At 41.0% G+C, this 27,972-nt stretch overlaps 1 protein-coding gene across 2 annotated transcripts; it reads right to left on the minus strand.

The window, feature by feature from the left end:
• Positions 1-27,202, minus strand: ube3c (ubiquitin protein ligase E3C). Of its 2 annotated transcripts, XM_084565998.1 has the most exons (24): positions 26,731-27,202; positions 25,997-26,107; positions 25,804-25,857; positions 25,612-25,686; positions 24,570-24,716; positions 24,367-24,482; positions 24,113-24,270; positions 23,359-23,512; positions 21,992-22,212; positions 21,722-21,873; positions 19,659-19,846; positions 16,836-16,922; positions 16,533-16,690; positions 16,024-16,250; positions 13,579-13,683; positions 13,225-13,312; positions 10,453-10,550; positions 10,059-10,191; positions 8,057-8,304; positions 5,508-5,720; positions 3,210-3,398; positions 3,054-3,120; positions 2,770-2,900; positions 1-1,160 (listed from the first exon to the last, which is right to left on the minus strand). In XM_084565998.1, the coding sequence occupies exons 2-24, from the start codon at positions 26,060-26,062 to the stop codon at positions 990-992; spliced, it is 3,246 nt and encodes a 1,081-aa protein (XP_084422124.1). In that variant the 5' UTR covers positions 26,063-26,107; positions 26,731-27,202; the 3' UTR covers positions 1-989. The 2 variants fall into 2 exon arrangements, with proteins under 2 accessions (XP_084422124.1, XP_084422125.1); XM_084565999.1 differs by lacking the exon at positions 26,731-27,202 and having other exon boundaries at positions 25,997-26,238.
• Positions 27,203-27,972: the final 770 nt, after the last annotated feature.

Consider the following 27,972-nt stretch of genomic DNA (forward strand, 5'->3'; position numbering starts at 1 on the left):
GAAAATGCAAAAAGAAAAGTGTGTTTATTCATTTCCATACACTTTTTTTTTCCCACCCTGTTGGTACACTGATGATTTGCGAGCCTTATCAACGTGACAAAAGTTGTTGCTCCCAAAGAGCAAACTTTCAGGTGCTGACCAGGGAAGAGATTGTTCACGGAAACGGAGAGCCTCCAGTCATCACACAAAAGGAAAGAAAAACAAACCTGTACAAATACAGAATAAATGAATAATAGAAGAGCAGTTGTAAACATATACATATTCACAAAACCATAATCATATAATCCTTTCCCCAGATTTAAACCAGCAATATAACTCATTTCTACGCTTCAGATGGCGTGTGCACATTTAAGGTATGGTTATCGGTCATGACAGTTAATACTAGTAATAATACTAATTTGAGAAACGGCAAAAAAAATGGAGTTTCAATGACCTCTACGTGAAAATACACGATGGCTGTACACAAAAGCTCCTCCGCCTCCGCAGCCTTTGGCACACCACAAGGTGGCTTTAGAGTCCTACTGTCTTTCCTCTTGTTGGTATATTGCCTTTTCTTTACATGATGCCACGTAATCTTTGGTGAAAAAAAATAACCGTCCATTCATGCCAGATTACACAAGAGCAGATGCTAATCTTGTTTTTATTTCAGCACATGGTACTTCAAAATTCAATTGTATTGTTTGTACTTCTGAAGTGTTCTGACAATTGATTAAACATTTAAATTACTTAAAAGCGACAAGGATAAAAAAAACGGCTTCCTACCCAACTTCACCCTTGCACCCCTTTTTTTTCAGTCTGCGGGTGAGTGTTTCCTCATCCTCGGCTTGGCACGCACACACACACACACGTATACACAAAGAAGCACACAATAAACCAGGCAGGTCAGTGCATCATTCGTTTTCCCTCCTCTATCTTTAAGTCTTTAACTCCGAAGCCACTTCTGCGGCGTCAAGTCTGTGGATGCAGAGACAGAGGAGCATTCGCCCTGCTCAACTCAGCTCGAAGCCGGCGGAGGACTCGATGGCGTACAGCAGCTTGTTCCTCATCAGGTGCTGGTCGCAGAACTCGGGGAGCTTGAGCAGGTTCATGCAGGTGCTGGCGGTAGGCAGGCGCTCCAGGTCGGTGCCTCCGTTGTGAATGCAGAAGGCCGGGTAAAGCTCCTGTTCACACATATAAGCTCATGATTAGCACTTGACATATTGGCAGCAATCACAGAGAGAAAATTGAACATCTTGAAGACAGGTGAATAATGAGAGGTGACTCAACACGTGGCACTAATGATCACAATTTCCAAACCAATTCAGATTAAGCAATAAATGTCAAATTCCACAAGGGGATAAATGTTAAAAGAGAGACATTAAGTGTAAAGCTAATACAGTGGAAGAATAAATTTAGGAAATCAGCTTAGTGCTTGAAAGGTACTGAGTGGGAAAAAGGCCCACAGTTTGACCTTTGGATGAGACGTTGGAGGAATGGTCATTTCATGTTGTCTATCTGGCATTTTTTAAATCTAGCCTCCTACTGATGAGGCCACCTCATCTGCAGACTGTGACACCAAGCGTTTCCATCACATGCCTGGCGGACGCACAAGCTGCTCCGCCCTGATTTCATCCTGCTATTTAAAGTTAGCCTATACGGCTCAGCGGCCATACTCGCCCGATTAAATGGCTCTTCGGGGGCTTAGCCATAATGACCCCATTTTTCTGACAATTACCGTATTAAACTATCGTTGCTTATTGAGAAAGTGTCATTACCACGGCTATCATTCTGGAAAAAAAGAGAGTTTCCATCATCTTTTTTAAATGGTTTCTCCTGACAGAGCTATTTCTCCTCTAATGAATCCTGGGCCGTTTCAAGACAGCTAATTAAGGTTTAGCTGGCTCGAGCCGAGGGCCGGGTCAGGGGCCGATCCCACGCGAATTACCTCCCTTTCCAGGCCGGGGAGAAGACAAGGTGGGAGGGGCAGAGTATCCACCCACTGGCCAAAGTCAAATTTAGAGAGAAGGCACTTTGACACAATTTAAGGGGAGTGTTCTTCCCTCTTTCTACTGCAGAATATCAATAAAGATTTCTTAACTAATGACAGTAACCAAACCAATCAGATCACGATTACAGCTTTTGGATAGACAAAGTATGATGAAGTACGGCCTCGAGTAATGCTCTCTGCTTTTTCTCCTATCTCAAACTACTTAAGTATCCCACAAATCAAGACAGTGAGAAAGTGAAACAGTTTCCAATTAGTGAATCGTTTCAGAAATAGGTTAGCTATAATAATTCAACCCTGTTGAATCAGTGTTCCGAAGTAGATGGGTATAGTTTCTGTGTATATTCATCTAACATCTTTCTGCCATGTTCCACAAAAGGAAAAAGTTGAAAAGTTCAACTTGCTACCAAGTTCAGAATGACAATATTTGTCCAGCCAAGGTCTGCAGCCAAACCCACAAACACGGAGCTGCAGACAGAGTTCTTCAACAGAGGAAGGTCATGAACTATAAAACAACAGTAGACGTGGAGATAACAGTTCACTCCACTGCACTGCCCTGGTCTTATCGCCACATAATTTGAAAATGATCATTTTGAGCGCCGTTATCACTCTGGGTATTTTCATTACAAGCCCATTAAGAGGAGACACTCCCTTCTGTTGAGCTCGGAAAACCTGCTGATAATGGCGAATACCGGTAGTATGCAAAGTCTGCAGAGTATGTATGGGGAGAGTGGAGGAGAAAGGCTGGATGAAGGGGAAAAGTTCACGTCGAGTCAAACCCTCACCTTGAAGCCCAGCAGCGGAGGTCTGGAACAGCTGGTGACGAACCTCAGCAGCTTGCGCTTTTCCTCGTCTGTGAATCCTTCGACCACCTCCCAAAAGATCTGGATCACAGGGTGAGTGGCTGAGTACCCGCCTAAAGGGAGATGATAATGATGAAAAAGATTTCATTAATTTGCACTCGTACATAATGAAAAATATCTTTATTATAGCTACCTGAACTGAGGAGACTCCTAACTAGACACGTCAGTGTGTATTTATTAATTTAAATAGATGTAGCAGCACCTACCTGAATAGTTTGTGAAGTTTTTTAGATCATCAAGACAAATTGGCACATGAGCCCCAGATATCAGAACCTATCAACATCATGGAAACAGCAGATTTTAGTTTCTGTGAGTTATAAAAATGCTGCAAGTCTTACTTTGGCACGTCATGTGCAGAATACCTGGATCTCCTGCTGGTCAAACATGCGCAACCACTCGAGGTTGACCACGTTGGCCAGACCCTGTCTGAAGGCCAGACAGTGAGGCCTGATCTGCTTGTTCAGCCTGTAGTCGGCCACCAGATGGATGTAGGCTATCCGGTTTGCTGTGGTCACGGGAATATCTTTGCCTCCTAGCTTCAGCTCAACCACCTGGATCAAAAAGGCACAAGGCTTTTAACCAATTCTATTTTCATATTCAATTATTTTTGTTTAAATTTGATGTATTGTGTGGTTTTGGTTGCCATATTCATTATGCATATCACTGGCTCCTGCTTCAGGTGCCAGATGACCAAGAAACAATGTGAGTGGTTTAATTGTGCCAGGTGGATTTAATTCAATCACAGAAAGTTATTTAAAATGTTTTCCAATCACACTCTGATTAAAGGTGAGGCTCTCTGCCCAGCTGAGTGCAGTTCAGTGTTTCTAAATATAGCATGTCCACTGAACATCTGGTCCAATACAATTTGGCCAAGGGCTCGCTTTTCATTAGCTTTAGAGCAGTTAGCACTTGATAAGATGTGCTCATCTCTGTTCATAAGGCTGGATGTATGATGATATCATAGCACCGACAGGAGGACAAAATAAAATGATCATCTTTCTCCAGTGCGGGTTTCATATATGTATCTTAACATATAAATTAACTTAAGCTGAGCTCAGACTTCTCAGATTTTTAAAATCCTGTCCGACTGGCGTCCAGTTGTACCTCACACTTAAGCAGCAACTTTACAGATATTTATTACGCTAATCACACTGGTGAATGATATTATATAAAATACTGTGCCAGGACAGGGCTAACAGAAGATTGCTGTGCAACCACTCGCTGTAAATCTACTGATCCACACTCCAGCTGGTAGATGGCGTTAATGTACCTGCCAGCTGGTTTGCCAATCAAACCAAAAGGCGACAAAGACCTTGCTATAACTTTTTGTGCTGATCGTGAGGAGTGGTCAGTGTGGGGATAAATCAGTCAGAATCTGCTGGAGTCTGACCCCAGCATTATTTGTAGAAATGTGATATCTAACATTTAGATTTTTTATTTTTTTTAGATCAACAACAAACATCTAACAAATGTAAAAATGACTAATCGGTTATTTCCCGGAATTTCTGCGACATAAACTACAAATTTTATTTTAACACTGCACAATGGGACAAGTTAAACATATTGGAAATAAATCAGGACTATCTGCACACTGGATTTAAGTTCTAAAGATAGATTTTTGGCCATTGAAAACAAAGTACCTTTCTGAACTAATATGGGAAAATAAAGGTTTTCCCAAAAATCCCCTTGGGACATGCGAAGCAGGAACACTGCATCAACAATGAGTCACACGTAGAGTGTCACAAAAACTGACTGATAAACATTTAACAGGATATTTGTTTAGCAACAATACAAACTATGTCAAAAACTGCAGCAGACATGAATCAGCACCTCTCTGACGCAGTCTCAACAAAAACTGATCGATAAGCTTCACAAAGGTATTCACTGCAGTGATAGTGAATTAGATTGTACTATAACGCGTGGTGTTTCTGTTATTTCGCCCATGCTGAATGTGGCCTCACTGACAGGTAATAATTTTCTGCCTTTTTCTCACTCACAGTGGATTCTGATTATGTGCTAATGTAAGAGAATTACTGTTGTTATCTTGCTTGCTTTGGCTATCTCACGAGGGCAAATGCAGGGCAGACTGCTCCCGGGTGTGTGCCTAATCTTTCACAAATTGTTTTCCCTATCGTGTTTGCGATGCCCTATTTGCGACCAGGAGGGCTACATTGTAACTCAGCCATTTCAGGTGTTGTTTGAGAAGAGCTAATAAGACGCGTTAAGGCCCTGAGCAAACAGGGGCTCCGTGTAGAGTGCAGGTCTGGGCCCAGGTGACTCAGAGTGGTGGTGGTGGCTCGTCTCCGCAGCCTTGAGCTTTGGAGGGGGCGTGCTTAAGAGCAGCTAGTTGCTTCTGTCAGGCGTGTTCTGAGATAATTTCTGGGGAAAAGGCAGGTGGAACGGTCAACAGAGCTGCTGTGTTCCCTGCACTGCAACGGGGCTTAGGGCGACAGTGGCGACGTGCTTTATCTCTCTCAGAGCTGAAAAGTGGTACCATCATGAAGGAAATGAATTATTAACGGGACAAAGAGAAACCAAACAGGAGGAAGGAAGGACGGCCAATCGTGAGGTATTGACCAGGATAGAAACAGAGATGGAAAATAAGCACACATGAATCATTCATCCAGCTCAATCCCACCCTGTGCCCAACCCCCAGTCACCTGAGCTTCTCCCAGATCGTTGTTGACCACGGTGAAGTTGAGGCCCAGCTCCTCCACGTCTCCTTCATAGCTCTTGAGGAAGAGGAGGTTGCGATACATCTCTGGGTCAAGCGAGGCCAAGTGGTGGATGTCCACATCTGCGCTGGTTCCCAGAAGTTTGGAGAGGAAGAAGCTGGCAAAGGGCAACTCCACTAGCATGTTCTCATACAAAGCCTGTGAAAAAAAAAAAATTACCTCAATAAAACAACGTGATTCGATACACTTACACGAGATAGGACGTTACATTTGCCTGCTACTCTCGTATCAAAGATCTAGTCGATAAGATCTGATCGCACCACGCGCCTCTGCTTCACTGGACTCAAACTTTATAAATGCCAGTTCTCACCTTGACCTTAAATGCCATTAAGAACCACAGCCGGGCAGGTGACTCATAAAACCCAAAGCTAATGTACTGGAATAGTCAGAAAAAGAGCCCACTGAAGGCATTAAAATATACAGGTCTTTATAAATGATAGCGCTAAAAACCCTGACCGCATCAGCTAAATGGATTATAAATCTAGAGGATTTCCATAATGCATGCATCTTAAACACACACGCACGCATAAATCACGGCTATTTTCTAAACACAGGTTAATTGCGCAACTTCAAACATTGTCTATTTTTTATGCAAAATAATCCACTTAGTATTTCTCCCGTGGCCGGCGCTCGTTTCAGACCATATGCGCCGCGTGGCCCCTTGAAACCTATCAATAACACTTGTGCCGGGAAGAGGCAGCAATAAGTATATGGAAAAAACCTGTAGCCTTATTTTTTCAGTGCCACTTACTTTATTTATGGGCGTTTATTGCCAGAAATTGTGCCAAAATGACTTGGGCTGGAAAGAATTAATTATTATGGCCTGGGCCTTTTAATATAAGTGAGTGCAGTGGCAACGCAATTAAAGCAGATCGCGGCACCATCAGGTGGAATAAATGCCAACAACATTGCAGGTGCATTCTGTTAGCTGCCAAATAAATTCCTTAATTTACAACATTAAGAATCAATAAAATTATAATGCCTTTCAAACGCATCTCTATCAATCAGGGGTGCAGACTTCACACGCCTCCAAAGGGGGCTATCAGCTGCAGGAGTTCTCGGTAGAAGTCTGGTTTTAGAAACTAAGGAGGATCAATGAGTCCTCACCCTTACAGTTTATGAAGTGAAAAGGCCGCCGCTGATGAAGCTAATGAGAGACAAATGAAGCACAGAGAGCATCTCTCACAAGTCGTACCACATAATGAGAAACATTATTTTGCGGCAAACGCTTCCATCATGATAAAATTAACTTTTCAATCCTTAAGTCGAACGATTGGAACCACAGACGCAAAGGAACCTGTTTTCATGTTTCCCCATTTGTGGCTTAAATCTTTCAGCCTGTCAGCATGGTGGACAAGTGAGGAAGAAGGATGATGACCGGCCTCTATTCTGATGTTCAATCCCATTTCAGTGAGTACCCCAGACAAGCCACTCCTGCCTGTAATACATCACCTCCACAACAATGGCACGCCTCGGACATTAATTAACAATATTAATCTCCTGTGTCCTTTGAGCCGCAATGTGCACTGTGCACACTGCAGCAGTGGTGATGCAATCCCAATCTATATAAACGGTTGCCTTTTATCCAGGCAATAACGGCACTAAACAAATATCAATACGCCTCTTAAATGGCCACTCAAACGTCCATTTTTATGGAGAAAGAAGGACTTAAGGTAGGGTTAATTGAAAGTCAAATTCAAATTAATTTCCCCCCCACCTAATTGCCTGAACCATTAGCTATGGAGAGCACAATATTGTAGGGGCGGGGAGCTTGTAGCTGCTGATTGATCATTTCCTACTTGCATAGAATACAGAGGAGAAGAGGAACAGGAGGAGGAGGAGGAGTTACGATGCTCTGATAAGTGGACCGGACCATCTAGGGCCGAGCAAGAGAGAAGAGACCTGGATGTTCCTGACTGTAAAACAGATCAAAATGCTATTACCACATGCTTTGAACGCTTATTTATGTCCTGTCTCTGAGGGCCCGCTGATTTAGTGCCAGCCAAATGCAATCACTACACAAACAAGAGGTAGGAATCATCGGCTAATGGAAGCCCTAATTGAGAGGCGGCCGCTTGTCATGAGGTAATTCTTCTCCAGGTTGAGATGATAGCCCCCCCCCCACGAGGAGGGCATCTTGACAAACAATCACTACCACGTGCATTAAGGATGATTTAGAAACATTAGGCTCTAATAAATAGTGCCATCGCAGGAAAGAAAGGTCAGAAAAACAACGCCGTCAACAAATTACGCACAGGGCTAATTAACGAAACTAAAGCTTGCATGGGTGCCAGGTTCAAGTTCTAACCCCAACCCTGAAATCTTTTTAAGAAAGAAATGATGGCAGCTTCTCAGAACGCTGCCAGCTGCTGGAGCAAATGCCAAAGCAAGCCTTATACTTTCATTTAAAGAGAGGATACTTTTTATCTTCAGACACACTTCAGGTTTATATAAGGACAACTTCGGAGGCTCACCTTTCCGAGGATCCTGCCCAGGAAGTAGTAGTGTCTTGTGAAGGAGTCGCCCACCAGCATCTCTGCAGTGGGGCTGGGGTACAACAGGCCCTCATTGGTCGTCTTGAAGAAGCCCTGGTTGGGGTTGAAGCCCGACTTGAGGAGTTCATTGAGGAACTCACGAAAGATACCACCACCGTCAATGCCCGCCTCATCCAGACCGTGAGCGTTCAGCAGATGGACTCTAATTCTTTTCTTCAGGTCCGGTTCTGTTGTTAAGGACACAGGACGTGAGGAGGAATTCAAAAAGGTGTTCAAGACGTTGTCCAATAATGTTCATGGTCACAATAAACACAATTTATCTTCACTCCATAAATGTCACCAACAGCCTCCTCCAGATCCTCTGTGAGTTTTATTCATTTTACAGTCAGTGGGAAAATTAGTTCAGACAAACCGACATGATCTTCTGTTGAGAGGTGATGGTTATGTTCCCACTTGATAATGGTCATAAACCTATTTTCTTCCCTGAAGTTAATAGGGTTAACATTACAATTTAACAACAGCAGCTGCTTTTGACTCATTAAAGCAACTTACTTGAGAGGGTACACACTTGTATATGACAATTATATTTTTATATTTAGGATAAATAAATGCATGTGTTTAACTGTTTTCATTAAATTAGTAGTTTTACCTTGGTCCATCTACCAAGAAAGGACAACGAGCCTCTTGCACATCTTTGTGTGATCATGTGGATTGGGTTATTTACTGACCTTTTTATGTCCATCTTATTTTCTACCTCGTAATAGCCAGCCATGGTATCCAGGATCATATAAAATTATTTACACATTCTTTACTTAAAAAGGATCAATAACCTACGTTGGCTTGAGTACTAGTGGAGAGAGACGGGAATTAATGGGGTGAGAGGAAGGGGACAACTCACAGTAAAGACTACAGGCTGGAATCAAACCTCAGTCTATGGAGCGTCCAATCACCAGCCTGGTTGAGCTATAACTACTTCAAATATTTTTCTTCTTACTTCTTAAGTTTTTCATCTAAGCAGGACATCTACTTGATCTTGAATTGACTGGTGGGTCAAAGTTTAGGTTTTTATTATCTGTGTTTCCAGGTGCTTTTGTTTAAGTTTACCTTTTGTTTGTAAAACTCTCCAGGTTAAATTTCTGAGTAACTCTGTGGAGCGATCCACTAGTTGTTTTTTTTTAACAATATCTACATGGTTTGTTGTAATTCAGGTTGTTCTCAGTTTTCTTTTTACCAACACTGCTTCAGTGTTACTTATTTGTCTAATTCCATAAGTCAGCAAAATAATAACATGTTTTTACTTGTTATTATTAGTGTATTAACTATATTAACTTTTTCTTACAAGATGTAAATAAATCACAAAACTCTCAAAAAATAAAAAACTGAATTCCCAGATGACATTGTGCTGTTTTTTCCTAACCAACGTATTTTGCAAGAAAGCACTTTCTTGACCTGCTGAATATTTCAAAACAAATTCTCAAAGAGGTCATCTTTCAGAATAATTAATGTACAGTGATAAATCAAGGCAGCTATAACTTATAGACACATAAATGACATAGATCATGTCTTCAGCTCAGGTCTCCTACTACTCTTTTTAATCAGATTGCCCCCACTGAAGTACCCTTTCAAATTCAAACACAAAGGAGGTGACTTAAAATAATTGATTCCGCTTTTATGTGATCCATTATAATAATCGGAACCACAATTATTCTTTGCCGAAATTCAATACTCTGCAAGGGGGAGAGGGCAAACCTTCATCTTTAATGCTAACCAGAACCTTGAACCTCAATATTGAGATTTTATAGAGCATAACAAGAGTTTCAGGAGGGGCATGTTTGTGGTATTTAGCTTGAAATAAATACAGTACATAACACTGCTGTCTTTTCACGCAACATGACATAAAAAGTGCCGACATCACGTTAAACACAACAAATAATTCACACATAAAGCTGTTCTTTAATTGGACGTGAAGCGCAAGACATACCGTTTTCTGGAGAGAGCTTATCGTAGGCGTCTTCATAGATGTAGTTGCGTCTGATAGTGACATTGATGCCATCAGGGAACGGCCCATCTCCCTGCACGTCCCGTTTGTCAGCGTAGATTAATCTCTGGAAGATCTACAGGACACATGTAAATACAGGAGCAGGGTAAGGGACAAATCTTTTATAAAATCTTTTGACTGCATGTACGGTGTATGTCACTCTTGATCATCTTATCTTTTTGATAGGTCTGCGATTGCATAATGGATTAACCTGTTTATGTATGCATGCAATATATACAAAACATATTGAAATGACACTGTCATACCAGGAAGATCCTTAGATAAAATACACAAAATGCATCATGTTGCTGTCGAGTGTGAGAGATCAGTGTCGTACCTTCACTCGCTCCTCGAAGGGAACTACAAAGGGGAGCTCTGTGAGGATGGCCAGGTGTCTCTCTTCGGACACAGACAGCTGCGGAGGCTCTGAACCAACTGCACAAAGACACACGACGTAGAGGATTTTAACGTTCGATTATTTGGTACAATCAAACATATTTTCTTCATCTACACCCAGAAACACATTTTCGGACTAAAATTATTCTGAAAAGTCTGATTGCAGCAGCATAAACAATATAAACAATCATAAAAGTTACATACAAAATGCTTAACCCGTGTCCTTTTGATGATTTCTGTGCTATAATACTGTAACTTAAAAGTCCAAACGTCCTAGATACTCATGTCACACTGGTGATGCTTGACAATGGGCAAGTTGATCCAAAACATCGAGCAGATTCAAATCAGCTTATTAGAAAATATCATGTGACAAAGCAGCATGCAACAGTCTGGTCTGAGATTAATAGTCCACCTTCTCTTTGCCCCGTCTCTTGGACTCACACCAGTCTTGGTTCTTCAGTGAGTTTTGTCATTGATCTATGATATTCTCTCAACAATATAATATAAATAGTTGAATCTATACAACATTGTCGTCTTAGAATAGTGTCATCTTCATGATCAAAGTGCAGTCACAGAAAGGAAAGAGGATCATAGCGACAGAGTGCTGTCACTGTTTTCTTAATACTTCTATGATCATTCAGTAGCGCCTGTGCTGCTAAAATATGCCCCAGAACCAAGTCACCGTTAGAAGATATTACTTTTGCGGAGATATGAGTTTTGTGCGTATGGTGTAACCCGAGAGTGTATCTGAGGAAATCAGCTGCTATAGATAAACATTATTCAAGGTGATGTAACTTAAAATGGATCTGTTTGTGGTTCATTGTAAGAAAAAAAAAAAAAAAACTCTACATGGATAAACTAAAATTATATTTACTAACTGCTAGGGAAATGTAGGACGAAGGGAAGGAAGTGAAAATGGAGGTCGTAGGTCAGGTTCAAGTAGCTGATTCGAAGCATAGGTTTTGCAGACTGGGTGGTATGGATTGAGTCTCAGAATGGATCAGATGGATGCAAATATTAAAAAAGCTGAAGCCACGCATGCAGCAGTGAACACTGAACTTGCAAACGTCTCAACTTGATCAAAACAGCCATCAGAACTTAAGTTTAAAATGTTGACATTTGTTTTACATTATACATTTTTAATAATGATTAAAACAAGATTTAAGAATTGCTGAAAATACTCAGAGTTACGTCTTCATCTTAATTATGTGATGACGTGTTCAGAGTCACGGGGTGTCAGAGTTGGCTACAGGCAAATAGAGCCGACTCTGGTACCGTTTCACAGCTCAGTGAGCTTAGCCTAAGCCTCTGTGTGTAACATTATCATTCCTCACTGTGATTAAGAATCAGTCCACTGTTTACAGGGCAACCATTACAGACATTTCCATCCTACAGCCTTTTAATTACACACTTTTAATTAACCCAGCTGTTAACTGCTGGACTTTATCCATCAAGCTGACGTTTGTTTTGTATTAAACTGAGGGTATGGACTACATAGCAAACACAAAAATGCCACAATAGCTAAACCGCTTTTCACCCTCCACTGTTGCTTTCACTGCAGCTCAATTATTCTGCTCAATTAGTCAATCTGATCTGCATTTTCCCATCAGGTTTCCATCTTTGGGGAGAAATATGGCCTCGGAGTGGTCAATACGTGGCTCATTCATCAGCCAGGGGGCTGTCCATTTAAGGAAATGAGAAAAGGCCAGACAAACACATGGACCAGATGTGGCTGAGTTCATCAGGTACTTTCACACTAATTGAATTTATCCCATACAGCCTCAGAGTGGCATTAGGTAGATCATACACACATTGTTATCAGCTTGTTTTCACACCATACTTCACAGAAACCGGGGATGGCTCAAAGTGAGCCTGATGAATCCCTGCCTGCGTCAGTGCATTTTCCTCTGAGTGCTTAATTGAGTCGATGAAGAAAAAACGTGGTTAAGTTGGAAACAGGGTAGGTTAATTACTTCACTGAGGGTTTCAGCACTCCCTTTGAAGTGAAGAAATCTTTACAGTTTTATCAATCAGAAACTCCAACTTCTCGTCTTGTGCCATAGAAGGAGACAAATAAAATAACTCCTAGCTTTTCTTATAGGACAAAATATCAATGCACATCTCTATAGAATATGAATAGCAAACACAGAGAAGGTGACTTTGGACAGCAATTACCATGATTTCTTGGGCCATGTATCACGCTGACACAAGCATTATACGATTCTAAATTTTCCTCCATTGCCAAATGCCATGGCATAGCTCGGTGTTGTACGTTTAATACAGCACTGTGGATAATAGGCTTGCATTCCAGTTGTTCTAGTTGATGACAAATTGTAACACCCCTCTGCACACTCACCGGCCTTGCAGCACCAGTTAGGCTGGTGCACAGTCTTAATTACCTCGACAAGCCATACCTGACAAGGAGTGGATAAAAGGCCTTAGAAACGCCCTTCTTTAGGTGCAGATGCTCCCCAGGCCTCATTTTTGCCATCTATCAGTGTTTTCAATGTATTTTTTTTTTTTTTTTTTTTTTTAAATCTGATGTCCCACTTTATGTTTGCAACCCTCGAGCAGGATTGTAACACAAATACACAATGGGAAAAGACTTAAGTTCAGTTATTCTGAAAGGAATTTAATGTTTTTCAAGCACAGTGGGCCATTTTGACAAGAAGGTGGTTGTCAACAAAAAACTCATCAAAACAGATTACAGTACCATCAAGTGTTGACTGAAGTGGACCAATACGACCCATTCTTCGTGTTCTCCACACATGTCTTGCAGATGGGACATACAGCTGGGTGACCTGGAGAGAAAAGAGGCAGGTGATGAAGACCATAAAGCTCCTGTTAGTGCCTTTGGTCTAGAATCAGAAAGACGGGCACTTTAATATCCCAAAGCTCCAAACATCTTCCTTGTAAAAAGTGTTGCTTTAGAAACTGTGCATCCTTGGTTTTCCACATTTTATTCATAGGAGTTTCATTTCACAATAATGCTAAAGTTCGACTTAATATCGCATCTCACAGTTAACAGAAAGACAAAAACTAATCAGCTGGGATAACTGCTGAATACCTTATCGGCTCGGATGTTGACTTCCTCAGAAAGCCAATGACCTGCCGGACAGAAGGGTCGCCTGATGTCCCGAGCTTTGACCATCTTCACCAAGTTAGTGATGACCTGGGTTGTAGTTCAAACAAATGGACAAGTACACACATCACATTAACATCGTTAACTCTGGAAACTGTCTCCCTACAAACAAAACACTTCTCATGTCGAGAAAAAAGGCTGATAAAGGGCTGTACAACAGGACCTGATGCCTTCTGTTAGTAGAAAAAAAAAAAGCAATTTGAGAATTTAGCCATTAGTGCGCCATTTACGGGGAGTATAAAAGAAAAACGACCTGCGCCTTCCCTCAATGTCCAGCCCCGTTAATTACTGGTGAGGTCTGCTGACATCAGCCATCGGACAGAGAATGCAAACGGCAAAGCAGCTTTGGTTCACAGAGCTGCGAGTACCAGCACGGCTGTAGCCTTACAGTGATATTTCTCCTTTTTTCTGAACCTTCGTAAGGCTTTCAAATGCTGCTTTTTAGAAAGAGAGTGTACCCTAAACTACTGAAGATGAAAACCTAATGCCTCCACTGGGATATCTTTCAAATAAGGGCGAATAAGTGAAGGATTGGAACCACTATTCTTTGTGTAAAAAGTTACCAGGGAAAGCATTTGAGCAACCTTCAACATAATAGGCTCCTCTGTTGCTATGGCAAGTTACCTACTGAGCAACCTCATGCATGTCATTGCATGAAGATGTCATAAGTCTACCATAATAGCTACAGTCAGTCAATTTTCATATAATGCGCAAGCTAGATTATTTCCATCGAAGAGTTCTTTTCTTAAGCACATCATTTTCATAGAGCGACCATTAATCTTGGCCAATCACCAGGAGGCAACCAGAGTCCGCAATAATGGCAAGTGCAAAATGCTGTAAAAGGCGCGTGGCGATGGGTTTGGAGCAGACCTACCCCCTGACTCTGGGAATGAATAAGCATTCCTTAATTAGCCCATCGGGTTAAGTGCAAACCTTAATGGGCCTTTCCCAAACTCCGGCGTGACATCGTTCTCCAAACATGGCCAAGAAGAAAGTTCCATTAGCAATATTAATACAAGCTTAGATGATCATTTTCATTCAATTAACTTCTTTCAATTAAATAGATAGCTCGACAATGGAGGTGATAAAAGATGGGGAGGGACGGCTGATGACACGAACCAAACATTAGCGTGTTAGGGGTCAGCAGCGTTAAACCGACTGTAAATCCCACTGTTCAATTTGGAAAATGCATTTTCCCTGCTCCTCACTTCTTTAATGGGTCGTTTTAGCTGACAAGAAGCCTTTGAGCAGATCTTTTATGAAAATTCCCAACGTGCTATTGGTGTATTTGCCACCTTTCACAGAACGCCACTTTTCAATCCTTCCAACAGCCAAGAACAACGTCTCTTAAGCATTGTTTCTTGATAGAGAAAGGAGGGAAGGAAGGGGCAGAAATGAACAGAGGCGGTGGAAAGAGAGGAGAATTAAGTTAATGCTGTTTTCTGCCTCATTTCCTCAGAGTAAATAAGCAATGGGTGACCTCCAAGGTGCTCCATCTTGTCTTTGCCTGTTCATGCATACACGCTCGACTTCCACTAACACAGACGAGCATTAATCTGCCTCAATGCACAAGGAGACTACGCAACAATCACACCTAACGCTAATGTGTTTCATGTAACTGTTTACACTCTTAGCTATTGATGTAAAAGAACAACACATTTTAGCATTGTTGTAGGACGGTGATTCAGTTCAATTCAGTCGATTAATTAACCTAATGGAGACGATGTGAAACTAGATGACTCCTCTGTCTGCTCTGCTTGGACCGTGTCGTTTTGTTTAGTCTCATCACTTGTGTTTCTATTCCCTCCCAGTTCGTTGCACCACAGATTCCACAACATGCTGAATTGTCTGAAAAGCCTGCGTCAGGGCCCAACCAGTGTCACACAGCAAACACCAGTGTCAGTGGGTGGGACACACCAACGCTGGAAAACGACCATTGGCTTGACGCGTCACAGCCCCTAGTTAAACCTTTCTGTGCATCTTTTTTCTACTCAGAACTTCCAACTTTAATTTTCAAATCGTCAACTTCGCAAGTCTGTGTTTGTGTGTTTGAGTGTTTTAAGTGCAGTGCAAGTTTCTCACCTCCTACATTATTTCCCGACTATGTATTGAAAGAGAACAAGAAAGTGAAAAACACCCCACCCCAGGGGAAAAAATTTCAATTTTACATAATAAATCCAAATTCCACCTTGTCTTGTTGACAATGACACTTCTAACTATCCATGGAACTTATCTCAGCCGCAAGTTAACCATATTTTCACTTAATTAAATATGTTTTAAAAGATGGAATGAAGTGTAATTTCACACATAAGAAGAGAAAAAACTGATGCACACCCAGCTGTAATGTGTAGGCAGCACCATGCATCTTACCTTGAAGAGCTGCACCCAGCGCTTCTGCTCGGCCTGGATGCGCTGCTGAACCGCGGTGTTCGTTTTGACACCAACGCTGCGGAAGGCGGCCATGTACTCCTCTCTGTGCTCTGTCTTAGTCTCAGGATAGGCCAGCTTGATGATACCCAGACAAGCATCTCTTAGGCAGCGAGACAAAGTCACCAGCTCTAACAGCGTGAAGGGCATCATGGAGGACTGTGCCTGACCTGTTTTAGAGGGAGAATGTATTCACTGTCTTTCACAGATATTGATCTTCACATTTACTCACATTTGTGGCAAGCCAGTCTGTGACTGCTGAAAACGAACAATGACAATGTATTATTTTGTAATGCACCTTGTAACTGCAAGGTGATGTGTGTCTTGCATAAATAATGTCCAGCAGCCTCTATAGAATAGTATTCATGTATCAACAAACCTCTAAAAAAATACTGTATGTAAACCACAACACTAATAAAGGTTACATCTCACGTCACACATATGATTACTACCTTCCATTTCGTGTCCAAAAAATTCGCTGTCATGCACGGAGATAAGAGAGTGGCTGAAGAGAGAGCTGAAGAGATAGAAGAGGGGAATGATGCGGTTGGAGTCTTCGAACGACATGGGAGACCCCCGGGAGATCAGCTGAAGCAGCGGCACCATAGAGCTGAGGGAGCAGACACGGAAAGTTAGACAGTATAAGGCACAAACAAGCAGGTATGTCGTGAACAAGAACAAGTTTGTGTAACTGCGCAAACAAAGATACACATACGAGTGTGTATATATTATACAAGATAATCAAAGTAGCTCACCCGGTGATCATTTTAGTTGTCATTGAAGTTATCAGGTGCCAGATATGCCTCAGGAAACGTGCATTGAACGCTAAACTGTACAGAAGTCTGCGGACAGAGACACATAAAATTGAACCATTTGTTTTGATTAAGCATACAGCTCTCATCAACAAGACGACATGACTTAGAGTGGTATTTCGATCAAATGACACAATCGGTGCGAGGGACAATAAAATTACTCTCCGCCAATCTGTCTGCTATGCTGGGATTGTTAACTTTGGCTGTTAACCAGAGGACACAAACAAAAAGGAGAGGAAAAAAATAAATGACACTGTTAACCAACATTTCCCTCATAGAATTTTCTTGGCCTTTCTCTCCTTTTAAACCTTGTGAGGGCCAAAAGGAGATTAAATGAGCCATTAAGCTTTATTTAGGCGAGGCACCTTCCATTAGTAAACTAGTTGCCGGTGAGGGTGCCCAGCTCGGGTCATAAACAGCCCTATGGCTTCCTGCTGGAGCACCATTTAACTTAATGGCTGGGAGAGCAAGACAATGGAGGACGGAGGAGGAGGGGAAGCCTGGTCCTCGCTGTGACCCCGCAGCACCAGCATGCTTCCACACTCACGGCGAATTACATGATAACAGCGAGGAGGGCCCGCATACCTCGCTGAAGTCGCTCTACACTCAACGGGCTGTGGCACCAAGGTGTGAAGGTGCTCTTTGTTCAAGTGTGTGGGTGTTTGTGCATACTCCTAAATTGTATGGCTTTTCACACAGAGGGTAAGTACAGGTGACAATAATGTGGTAAGTAAGCTAAAAAGCAAAATAAAGTACCCCTGCATATAATAGGCCCTTGTCTAAGAGCGACAGTACTGACACCTATAAGGATGCCTGCCTTTAATAGCCCTGCATCAAGTATTCCCAGTACATAAGAGGAATAAAGATCAACAGATTTAGCAGGGGAAAAAATAGGTACAGATGAAAAAGGGAAATGCTGTGTTTGATGAATATTCTCCACCATTTGTCCATCATCCAATCTACCGAAAACCATTAAAGAAAATCCCAAAATGGAAATGAACATCCTGAGCAGACTGTCAGACAACCCTCAGTATGGCTTGAAAAATGGTTTGTGCCGAGCACGGACCATCTGTCAGTGCAACAAGGCTCAGGAGAGAAGCGAGGAGTAGTGCTGTGGGCTCATAACAAGAGATGCGGGTGTTTGATTGAAATGGGAAACAAAGCACTAAATGCCAGCTGACACGCTGATTTACAGCCTGAGAGAACCCAAACCCCCATTTCAATCATGGAATGAACCACTAATAAACAAAGTCAAGACATCAAAAGTAACGTGTACATGTGTGTATGTGTGTATGTGTGTGTGAGGAGCAGCTAGATGAATAATGCCCGGATCATTTCATTTTGCGGTAATGAAAGATTCTCCATTCAGCAGTAAAAAAAATAATAATAATAAAATAAAATAAACAGTCAGGCTCGAGTCAGAGTTGATACCTCAAGGACCGAAGGATTTTCCACCTCAGTACAAATTTGTTTTGCAGACTTGTGTATTAACACAATCATTATTTAGGGACAACACAAAAATCACAGCAACCGCTCAAAAGTAAATGAAGGTCACTTTCATCAGAGCGAGCCCGTTAGCAACCGAGTGCTACGCTGGGGGAAAGCAAACCATCAAAGTGAGATTACACCAAATATCCAACACAAACAATTAAAAGTGAAATTAGAGGATACTCTCTAGAGCAAATCAGATCGATCAAATAATAGTTTTGGTCTCAGCTAATTAAAACACTTTTCACATTTTACATATTTATTAAAAAGGCAGCATGCTGGACGAGTGGCCGGCATCTCTCTCTCTTTCTTTTCTTTTTTTGCTGTAAGAGCAGTAAATCAAGGCCGGGATGCAATTTGCTCCCCTTAGCCTCTTGTAAAGCTATCCCATCCACTCCTGCAGTGATTAATCTTTCTCAGTGAGCTAATTATTTTGTACAGATATCCAATAATGATGGAAGACGAAGGACAGGATTTATGGTAAAAGCGGGGAGAAGGAGGAAGCCGTAAAAAAATAAGAGGAATGCGAAGTTATGCGCTGAAATTCTCGTAGATTCTGGTCAACCACGTGCAAGTAACTGTGTGAAACTACTAGTTGACAACTGGACTGCAGCTACACATACCTCGTTTTTATTATCGAAGACCGTATGCGTATGGTTTGAGGTAAGCTGAGGCTTCAAAAGTAATGACTGTAAATTAGATAGTAAAAGTACAGTTGCTAACGTGATTAGAATACTTACACATGCACCCCTCCACCCTCACAATTAAAGGACAGCAACTGGCTCCACTAATAATTAACCAAAGCAGGTTGGTCATCCATGAAGCTCAGTCCGGATCACCTCCTGTCAGTCAATGCACCATCTACCACCCCCACACTACCTCTGACATCCCAGCCCTAATGTAATCAACCTGAGAAGGGGTAATTGCCCTCATCCAGAACTGACAGCTTCCCTGACATCCCTGCTTCCTCTGCCGGTTGTAAATGCCAGTGGGTGCGGACCACTGATAACTGCCTGCCTGCCGCACTCCGCCGTTATTTACATTACTGCTTACAGCGCGGAAACACATAAAGACACAATTTTCCTCTCAATCAGTTAGGTGTGTAAACAAGATCTTGGGACGCAAAGCTGATATCGACAAGGTGTGTAAAATGTTATGATATGAAATAAAAAAACTGCAAGCGTTTAAATTTATTTTCAGGTTATGTTTCGATTCGGAAGACACCTGCGTCGCTTTGTGTTGTTTTGTAATGTGTTAATCTGGACTGCGTCTTTGTACCTGACTTTTGGCACCATGAGGCGATGCTGCACCATGAGAGTGTGACAGATGGATGCCATCATGGTGAAAACCTCCTCGCTGGCCGAATCCCGCCACACCAGGTTGAGCAAGGCATTAGTCTGCTGCTTGGTGTCCAACTTGTGCACACACTCCTCTGTTATCAGCTGCACAGAAATCCGGCTGTCGTCCTGACCGAGAAGGAAACAGACGTTGTTTAGAAGGCTGGCCTTAGCAATTATGTGCAAGAGTAAAATAAAAAAATAAATAACAGTGGTCCTATTTTCCTATTCAGATTTATTCCTTATTTGCATAAAACATAAATTTTACTTCATCCCATTTTATGTCTCAGTCCAGAGACAGAGGACGTTAGAGGACTGACAGGAAATGAGAGGATGAAGGATTCAAATAAACTTGAATTGTGAATGTTTTTATTCAAGTTCAGTATCTTAAATTCAGGATGAACCACCAGGTAAAGATCAGTGAGATGGCATGTACGTATGTTTACCTATTTTGAAAGAGTACACTATTTTACTTGCAAAGTAACTGATTGGGGACAATATAAATATGACACTATGCTGCAGACCAACTAGCATATTCATATTTCACAATGAAGCTGCAGACCGGCATTCTCCGCAACACTGCTTTGTTTACATAATGAAAAGGATACCCCTGTCCCGTCTGCTCTGTATTTTGGTGAATTATAGCAGAGTATTTGTTGGACAAATCAATTAAATTACAGACAGTACATATTTGGATCAATTAATGGAAATTGCTGTGACTATGAGTGAGCATTCATTCATTATATTTGGTAATCCAGTTTCAAAAGGAATAGACGAAAAGGTGACAATTGCTTCTTCTTCTGGTATATTTCCAGCTTATTTGCCACCACGGGAAGTGCACAACCACTTTGTGCATGTTATATTATGATGAATGGTGAATGTAAATGCGTTACATTATTTTATCAGATCATCTTCAAATCAAATAAAATCACTTGTTCTTAGCATTTAAAACATCCATACAGACAAAAGAATAGTGAGCACACTGTGAGCAGCCACGCAACCAGCACCTGGGGAGCAGTCTTAGGGGTTGGAGGCTGCATGCTGTAGAGGGGACCAGTCCACTTCCTTAACCATTAAGCCACAGTTCCTTTTCATTTAGCATCCATATACACATCTGAGATGGAATCTCTAATCTGAATAATTTCAGTCGAGTGGAAGAAGTCCATGTAAACACGTTATAACTATAACGTAATCCGAACTGGACATATGTTGTGCAGGCACATACACATGCCTGAAGTTTAATTTATTTTGATATTGAGGTCGAACAAAAGCATAAAACACATGTTAGAAGTAGGGATGTCCCGATCCGATCACGTGATCGGAAATCGGGGCCGATCACGTGGTTTCAGACTCGATCGGAATCGGACGTTACACACCGATCAGGGATCGAATATATATATATATATATATATATATATTTATATTTATTCTCATTATTTTTTTTATCAGATCTATAATATTTCAAAACAAATGGGAAAAATAACAGCTTAGTATTTGCTGTTATGTGGTGGTACAGAGTCAGAACAGAACAACACAGAAACAACGTATGCGGCATGACGTCACTTTGCTGCGTGCTGTAAAGGAAGCAGAACACGGCAGCAACTTCAAGCTAGTGGCGCGAATATGTCTGCGGTGTGGAGATATTTTAAAGTTGATGAAAGAAATTTCGCGATTGTTGATATCATAGAAGGATAAAATAAAAAATCAGGGATATCCTGGATCTGTTTCTTCGCTGTTCTTCATTTTTTTTAATGTACTGTAGAAGTATCGGATCGGGACTCGGTATCGGCAGATACTCAAAATCAAATGACTCGGACTCGGACTCGGGGGCAAAAAAACCTGATCGGGACATCCCTAGTTAGAAGTGACCTTTAACTCATGAATTAATACCATCAAGATACTAATTCTGCCACGATCCTACAAACTTTGCTCTAACCTTCTTTAATCCCATGACCAGTTTACGTGTACATATATTTTAAGTCCTTATCTACATGATCATTGTACCTGCATGGGCAACGGGTGAATGCCAGCATCATCGTCATCCTCCGAGTCACTGTTTATTTCTGGCCTGCTGCTGCTTTCCGACACTGGCAGCAGAGGCAGCAGAGTCTGCAGAGCCCGAAGGTACAGCAGGAGACCCTCCTCTGATAATGATCCTGCCAGCACATCATTACAGTACACATTACACATTATCTTCCTCTCTATAAATCAGTCTCCTTAACACACAAAGCTATATACATTAGAAACATAACGTACAGCTCACGTGCTACCCACCTAAGCAGTTCTCCCCTACAGAGAGGACAAAGTAAAACAGCCACGGTGCCTGACTCTGTGCTGCTGAGGAAGAGTCAATCGTGGCCTGGAGGGAGCTCAGGAAGGCCTCGAAGGGGAATGAGAAACGAGAGTCGGACAGTGCCGGGATAAAGAAGTGAAAAATCTGCTCGGTAAATGGCGCAGAGATGAACTCCTCAGTAAAAGCCGCAAATACAAACTGCCTGTAAGACAACAGATAAATCAGATATCAATGCACTGCATGAAATGGTTAACATGATTTGAAAATAAAAATAAAAAAGTAACTCAAAATACGAGGCTGGTTTATTTTAACATCACTCTGGCCTTTCTGCTGTGGGAGTTCTCCAATATTGTCTCTCCAAACAGAGCTGCTTTGTGTGGCCCAGTCACACACATCTGGTGGGCCGAGTCAGATAATTAGCTGTTAGAATCTGTGTGTACACAAGTTTCTCTCACTCCCGCCTTGCTTTTCTTCAAAGAAGAAAAGAAGCCTTCTTGTCGTTTGTTATTAAGCATGTCTCAAACTGAGGGCAAACAGCCTAATATTCTGCACTCTAGTGAGCAAGCGAGTCTGGGAGACTTTTATGGCTTGTTGTAAATTGGTCTCCGAAGCAATTACTGCTTCAGCACTGACTAGAAGGAACAAAAAACTGCTGTAGTTTGTCTGATCGTTTTAATGGATGATTTTAAAAGAATTCCCTACAGACAAAGGCCTTCCGTTCCTGCTATTAAGCAGTTATCTTCTCAACAGTTTACTGTATGGACCAGGAGGTCCTACTACAGACATGTAAAAGTGTTCCTTCTGTGACTGCTTATCTTATAAAGTTAGACATTGCTGTGCAGTTTTTGTATTTTTTTCATACACAATAGAAGAGATTCACTTTTCAATCAGCTGCTCCAAAGGAAGGCTCATTGCTCATGAGGACTTTGGCAGAGTTGTGCCAACAGTCCCAATTACTTATACTTTTACAAGGCTGGATTTCTTTATATTTAATAAAATAATTCTCTAATTTTGTGTCTGGTGAGTTTGTCTTCTTTAAGTTATTTGCAGCAGAAAAAGAGCTCTTCATTTTCTTGTGAAATTACCGCCCAGTTGAGGAATACTGTCACCAATATCTATTTTTGTGGTGAATTTGGGAAGAAAGAACACCTCAGGTTTAGTCTTGGGTGTACCTGCAGGCAAAATGTCTGTCTGATAGCATGAAAAGCTAATATTTTTTTTAATTATTTAATAATATGTTTAAAAGATTAATATAGGCAGGTAACTTTGTGGAGAACATTTTAAAGCAACCATCTTTCTGTCCGTCTCCAAGCAAAACCTAAAATGGTAATCTTTGATTTTGCTGTACCTTGCGCCTATTGTGCAGGAGGAGTAGGTAAAGTGCAGAGGTTTGAGGATGTGCTCCAACAGTGTGCTTGCCAGAGGGATAGAGGGAGCATCGCTGTACTCCAGACTGGAAGGAAGTCTGTGATTCACGAGAATATACAGCGACCTGTAGTATCCTGGCAAGTGGACAGAGAGGAATTGAGAATCAAAAACTCATTTTATAAAACATCTAATGCAATTACATGAACATAAAAAGAATTTGAAGTCCTGTTTGCAGTGATTTTTGTAATAAAATAAAAGGAAGTCAACAAGCAGCAACACATTTCCTGGTTAATTAAGTTTCAAAACATTCGAGTCCAGATGACGTAAAAAGACTAAACAAGATTCTTTGTGTTGACAAGTATGAATGATGTTAAACAGTGCTACTGAAATGAGTCATACGTCTGGGAAAATGCAAACGCTTCGAGACTGACTTGTGCACAGGACTGTATACACTCAGGTACCAGTCACAGAAAGAACTGCCCATGTACACTTAAAAGTACTCAAACACTTGAGACAAACTGATATTGACACACATTCAACATCCCTGTACAACACTTACTGTTTGACAATCTGTGCTACAGTAAACTGTGGAACAAGATCAGTATATGCGATACTGAAATTAAAATATAAATTATGCATATTCTCGATCACTGCAGTGACAGTAACATCAATGCTACTTCATCCAAAATCTGAATAAATGTACAATAAGCCAACGACACAAACTGTTAACTTACCTTTCTGTACCATATAGTGCAAAATCTGCTCGAGTATTGAAGCTACATAGTTAGCATCTGGAATAACAGGAAGATAGGTTCTCTCTGAAGAAAAGATTTCTAGCATGCGCATGGGAACTGCAACATTTAAACTGTCGTCGGTGCAGTTTAGCAGGAGTCTGTGAGTAGGAGACAGCAACACGTGAGACAATGGAAACTTCAGGCTCTTAAAATATCCAGCCAGCTTGCTGTCTATTTATGTATTAGTACTGTACCTGCAGCAGAAGCCTAAGATCCTCTTGATCTGAAACATACATGTCTGCTTCTGTGGGCCCACCAACAGCTTCACAAACTGGCTGTTGTGCTTCACCAAGTTCTGGCACAACCATATCTTTAAAATAAACACACAACGTTTTTGCCTCATACATTTCGACTTTACTTTCAACTGAAAATCACCAAAAACATTTTGCATTCTTACCAATCTATGTGCATCCACACTCTGTCTGTAGAAAAATATGAGTTGTCTTGATAAGAGGCAGAGAGTAGGACCATCCAAGGCGTGTTGAGCTGCCCCCGCCTGTGTCTGGCTGACACCCGCATCAAATTTAGCCCTCTGAATGGCATACTGAAAGTGAAAGTTTAGGACGCATGTTGTTAGTAATTTGTTTGACTAGTGTCATAAGAAAATATACAGTAAAATTAAACGTGCATACAATTATTGAGCATTTAGAATTTCATCACTTGTCTTGTTTGGATAATGACAAGTTAATATGTTCAATAAGTCAACCTGTTCAAAGACAGTACGATGAGTTAATGGGATGCTGCTACTACTTAGCAAAATGTGTGGGCTATATCTGTGATTTGCCAACAAACAGGCTATAGTTAGTGTATTGTCATGTGAAATGAATGTGTATCAGTGGTGGTCAAGTAAATGAGCCAACTTTAAAATAAAACTAAAGAGTTTAACTCTCTGAAAGACTAGGGAAGCAAAACATAACTGCATCATCACACGAAAAAAATAACAGTATGACTGATGAATACTGATTGTAAATCAGTAATGTATTCAAAGGCAGAAAAAACAAAATGAAAATCTTCCACAAAGGACATAAATGCTTATCAGCTTCCTTCCTGAAATAGTAGTGTCTCAATCCCAAATCTGCATCAGACAAAAGCCCAATACTTAATTCGAAAGCTAAATATCCCAACCCTATTAAAGTGATGGCTAAGTCCTCAAAAACACTGGACCACATTTGCTGGACCACCAAACAAGCAGCACTGTTCACAAACCACCAATGATTATATAGCGATACATCTCACATATTTTACTTTAAATCTGGCTCAAAATAGTCAGTATAGAAATACCCATCATGTTCAGTTACAGCTTTTACCAAAACGTATTCAAAAGTTATTCTTTGTCCTTACTTTTCCTTTAATTCGAAAGATTTACTCAAAAACAGGCGAAAGATGCACAACTTTGAAGGTTATTAAAGAGAAAAAGGTGTAAAACTAAGCAGACATACCTGTTGTTTCAAGTCCTGGTAGCCACGAATGTAGGACTGAATGATAATGGCATTCTTCAGGCGTTTTCTTTCATCCTAAACAATAAAAGAATAAATCTTAGACATGATAAAGTTGTAAAACTTAATTTTAATTGTACATTTTATTTAGCACTTCATTTATTTTTATTTGTTCTTTCACATTAAGCCACACACCTCTCTCTTTCGTCTTTCTTCTTGAGTGCGGTGCAACAGCGATGCTTTCTCCTCCTAAAAGTAATAAAGATAAAAGAAAACCTTTGTATGATTTAGGACTTTTGGGAGCATAAATATGTGGACTTTGACTTTTTGTTTTTCCAAGAACAACACACACATTGTTGCCGCTAATTTGAGGTCAGGCGATACTTACCTTCTTACTTGCTCCTCCAAGTGATACCTTGGGTCTTGTCTTGAAATCTCCCTCAAAGCTAAACATTGTTAGACTTTTCCCATTGACTGATTCACACGCTGCCACCAATTTCTGAGAAGATAAAATGAAACAAAAAGAGTTCAGATGTCCTCAAAAGTCCCAATGCCTAACAGCAATACTGAAATTAAACTTGACGACTGGTTACTTAGCTCTAACTTATAAACAACTAGCTTCGGCTAACAGATTGCCCAGTCATTATGGTTCGTTGCTACGTATACCGTGTTAAATTTATGCACCCAAATAAAAGAGTCATGAACGCCTTTGTGGATAACTGTTAAACGATTAGTCAGAAGGTTAACTTCAGTTAGGTATCCGGCTGACAGCTTCAGTTTTGTTGCAACAATAGTTAGCTAGCCGGTTACCTTAGCTAGCTAATGACTCAGCAGCTGTCAGGGGCTTAACAAGGCTATTTACGGTTATTTTTACCCCATTTAGCAAACGAGACACCACAATACAAAGCATTTATTGATGACATGTCTAAACACACATTCATATATGTGTAGTTAGCATGATTTTGTTGAAGTTAGCACTGCAGCTAACTAGCTGGGCAGCTAAGCACAGGCTAACTTTACGGGGGGGGGGGGGTCTTCCTATCCGCATGTCCCTTTTGACATCTTTTCTTTTACAGGACACACCTCCGAGAAGAATAATTCAACAACCTATTAATCGTTTACCTTTGACGTTTGAAACAGACACAATAACACTGAGAATGCTGCTTAGGTTAATCCAAACGTCAAGTCTTCTTTTCCTTCTCTCTAGAAATCAACATAACACAGGGAACTTAACTGCTTCCGGTTCCTGCGGGTCCAGGCTGGTGATTGGCTGCAATTCCCGTCAGTAACAGCTAAGACCCGCCTACCAGCTAGATCCATTGAGAAGCTTCTGGGACTAGTGTGTGTGTGTGTGTGTGTGTGAGAGAGAGAGTGCGTGTGCTTTAATTATTGCTCATTATGTTCCCATAACATGGTTCAACCTGACATATTATAAAGATCCGCCTCCCTTTAGGGGGAAAACAACAAGTCCTCACAACGCATCATTAATTTGTGTGTGTCCCAGTAGAATAATACTAATATTAATGAGAACAAATAAGAAAACAATCAGTGTTTTGTAGTCTGCTCTGAATATGCTTGTTTGTGTACTAGTGTAGTATATTGCATTTTCCACTAATACGGCACCTGAGATATTGTGAGGAATTAGTTTTGCTGTTTAAAATCAGCTTGTATGGAAAATTACTGGCATACTAGTAATATATTTACATTTACAATTTTCTATACATTTTTACAGATTCTTTTCCTCCTTAACACCAAGGTCAAGACCTGTAGTTAAATTCTGACATTAGAAACAGCCATATGTACTTAAAAGTATTGTTATAAATTAATTTAAACAACCATCATACTTAGCACTGATCCACAGAAAATGCTAAATCAAATCCCTGATAGGTTTTTATATGCTCATTTCTGGGCCAAGAGGCTTCTGGTGATCTAAGCACTGTCGCTATTGTTATGTTATTCATCTAAGTTTTAGCATTAGCATTGTGCATGCTGTTTTGGTATGCCTTTCTCTTGAATTTCAACGGATTTTATTTTAACTAAAATATTCACTTATATAATGAACAACAGTGTTATTAATGTGTGTGCATGTGCGCATCTCTTCACAGCTGATGCTCTGACTTGTCACAGCAAACAGTTTTAACTATGGAAGTCCCAGTAAACCACTCACTTTGCACAATGAACTTGGGAAGTGGATCCACTGAGTGAAATGCAGCCATTCTTTCTGTTAATAATTGCATCTATGATTTTAGTTGTTTGGAACAATCCAACATGTCTCACATGACAAAACGTAAATTATAAGTGGTGTACCTCAAGGCTCATTCCTTGGACCCATTTATATTCATACAGTTTTGGTGGCTTTCAGTC

The sequence above is a fragment of the Chelon labrosus genome, assembly GCF_963514085.1.
Source record: "Chelon labrosus genome assembly, chromosome: 18".
Taxonomy (NCBI): domain Eukaryota; kingdom Metazoa; phylum Chordata; class Actinopteri; order Mugiliformes; family Mugilidae; genus Chelon; species Chelon labrosus.

Bases quoted from the DNA above. Each gene is read 5' to 3' on its own strand.
- ube3c (XM_084565998.1), bottom strand. From the start codon at position 26,062: ATGTTTAGCTTTGAGGGAGATTTCAAGACAAGACCCAAGGTATCACTT. The intron at 5,721-8,056 runs GTGAGCCTCCGA...TTTTTTTCACAG, and splicing joins TGGGCAGGATCCTCGGAAAG to GCTTTGTATGAGAACATGCT. The intron at 2,901-3,053 runs GTAGGTGCTGCT...ATCTCCCTTTAG, and splicing joins AAACTTCACAAACTATTCAG to GCGGGTACTCAGCCACTCAC.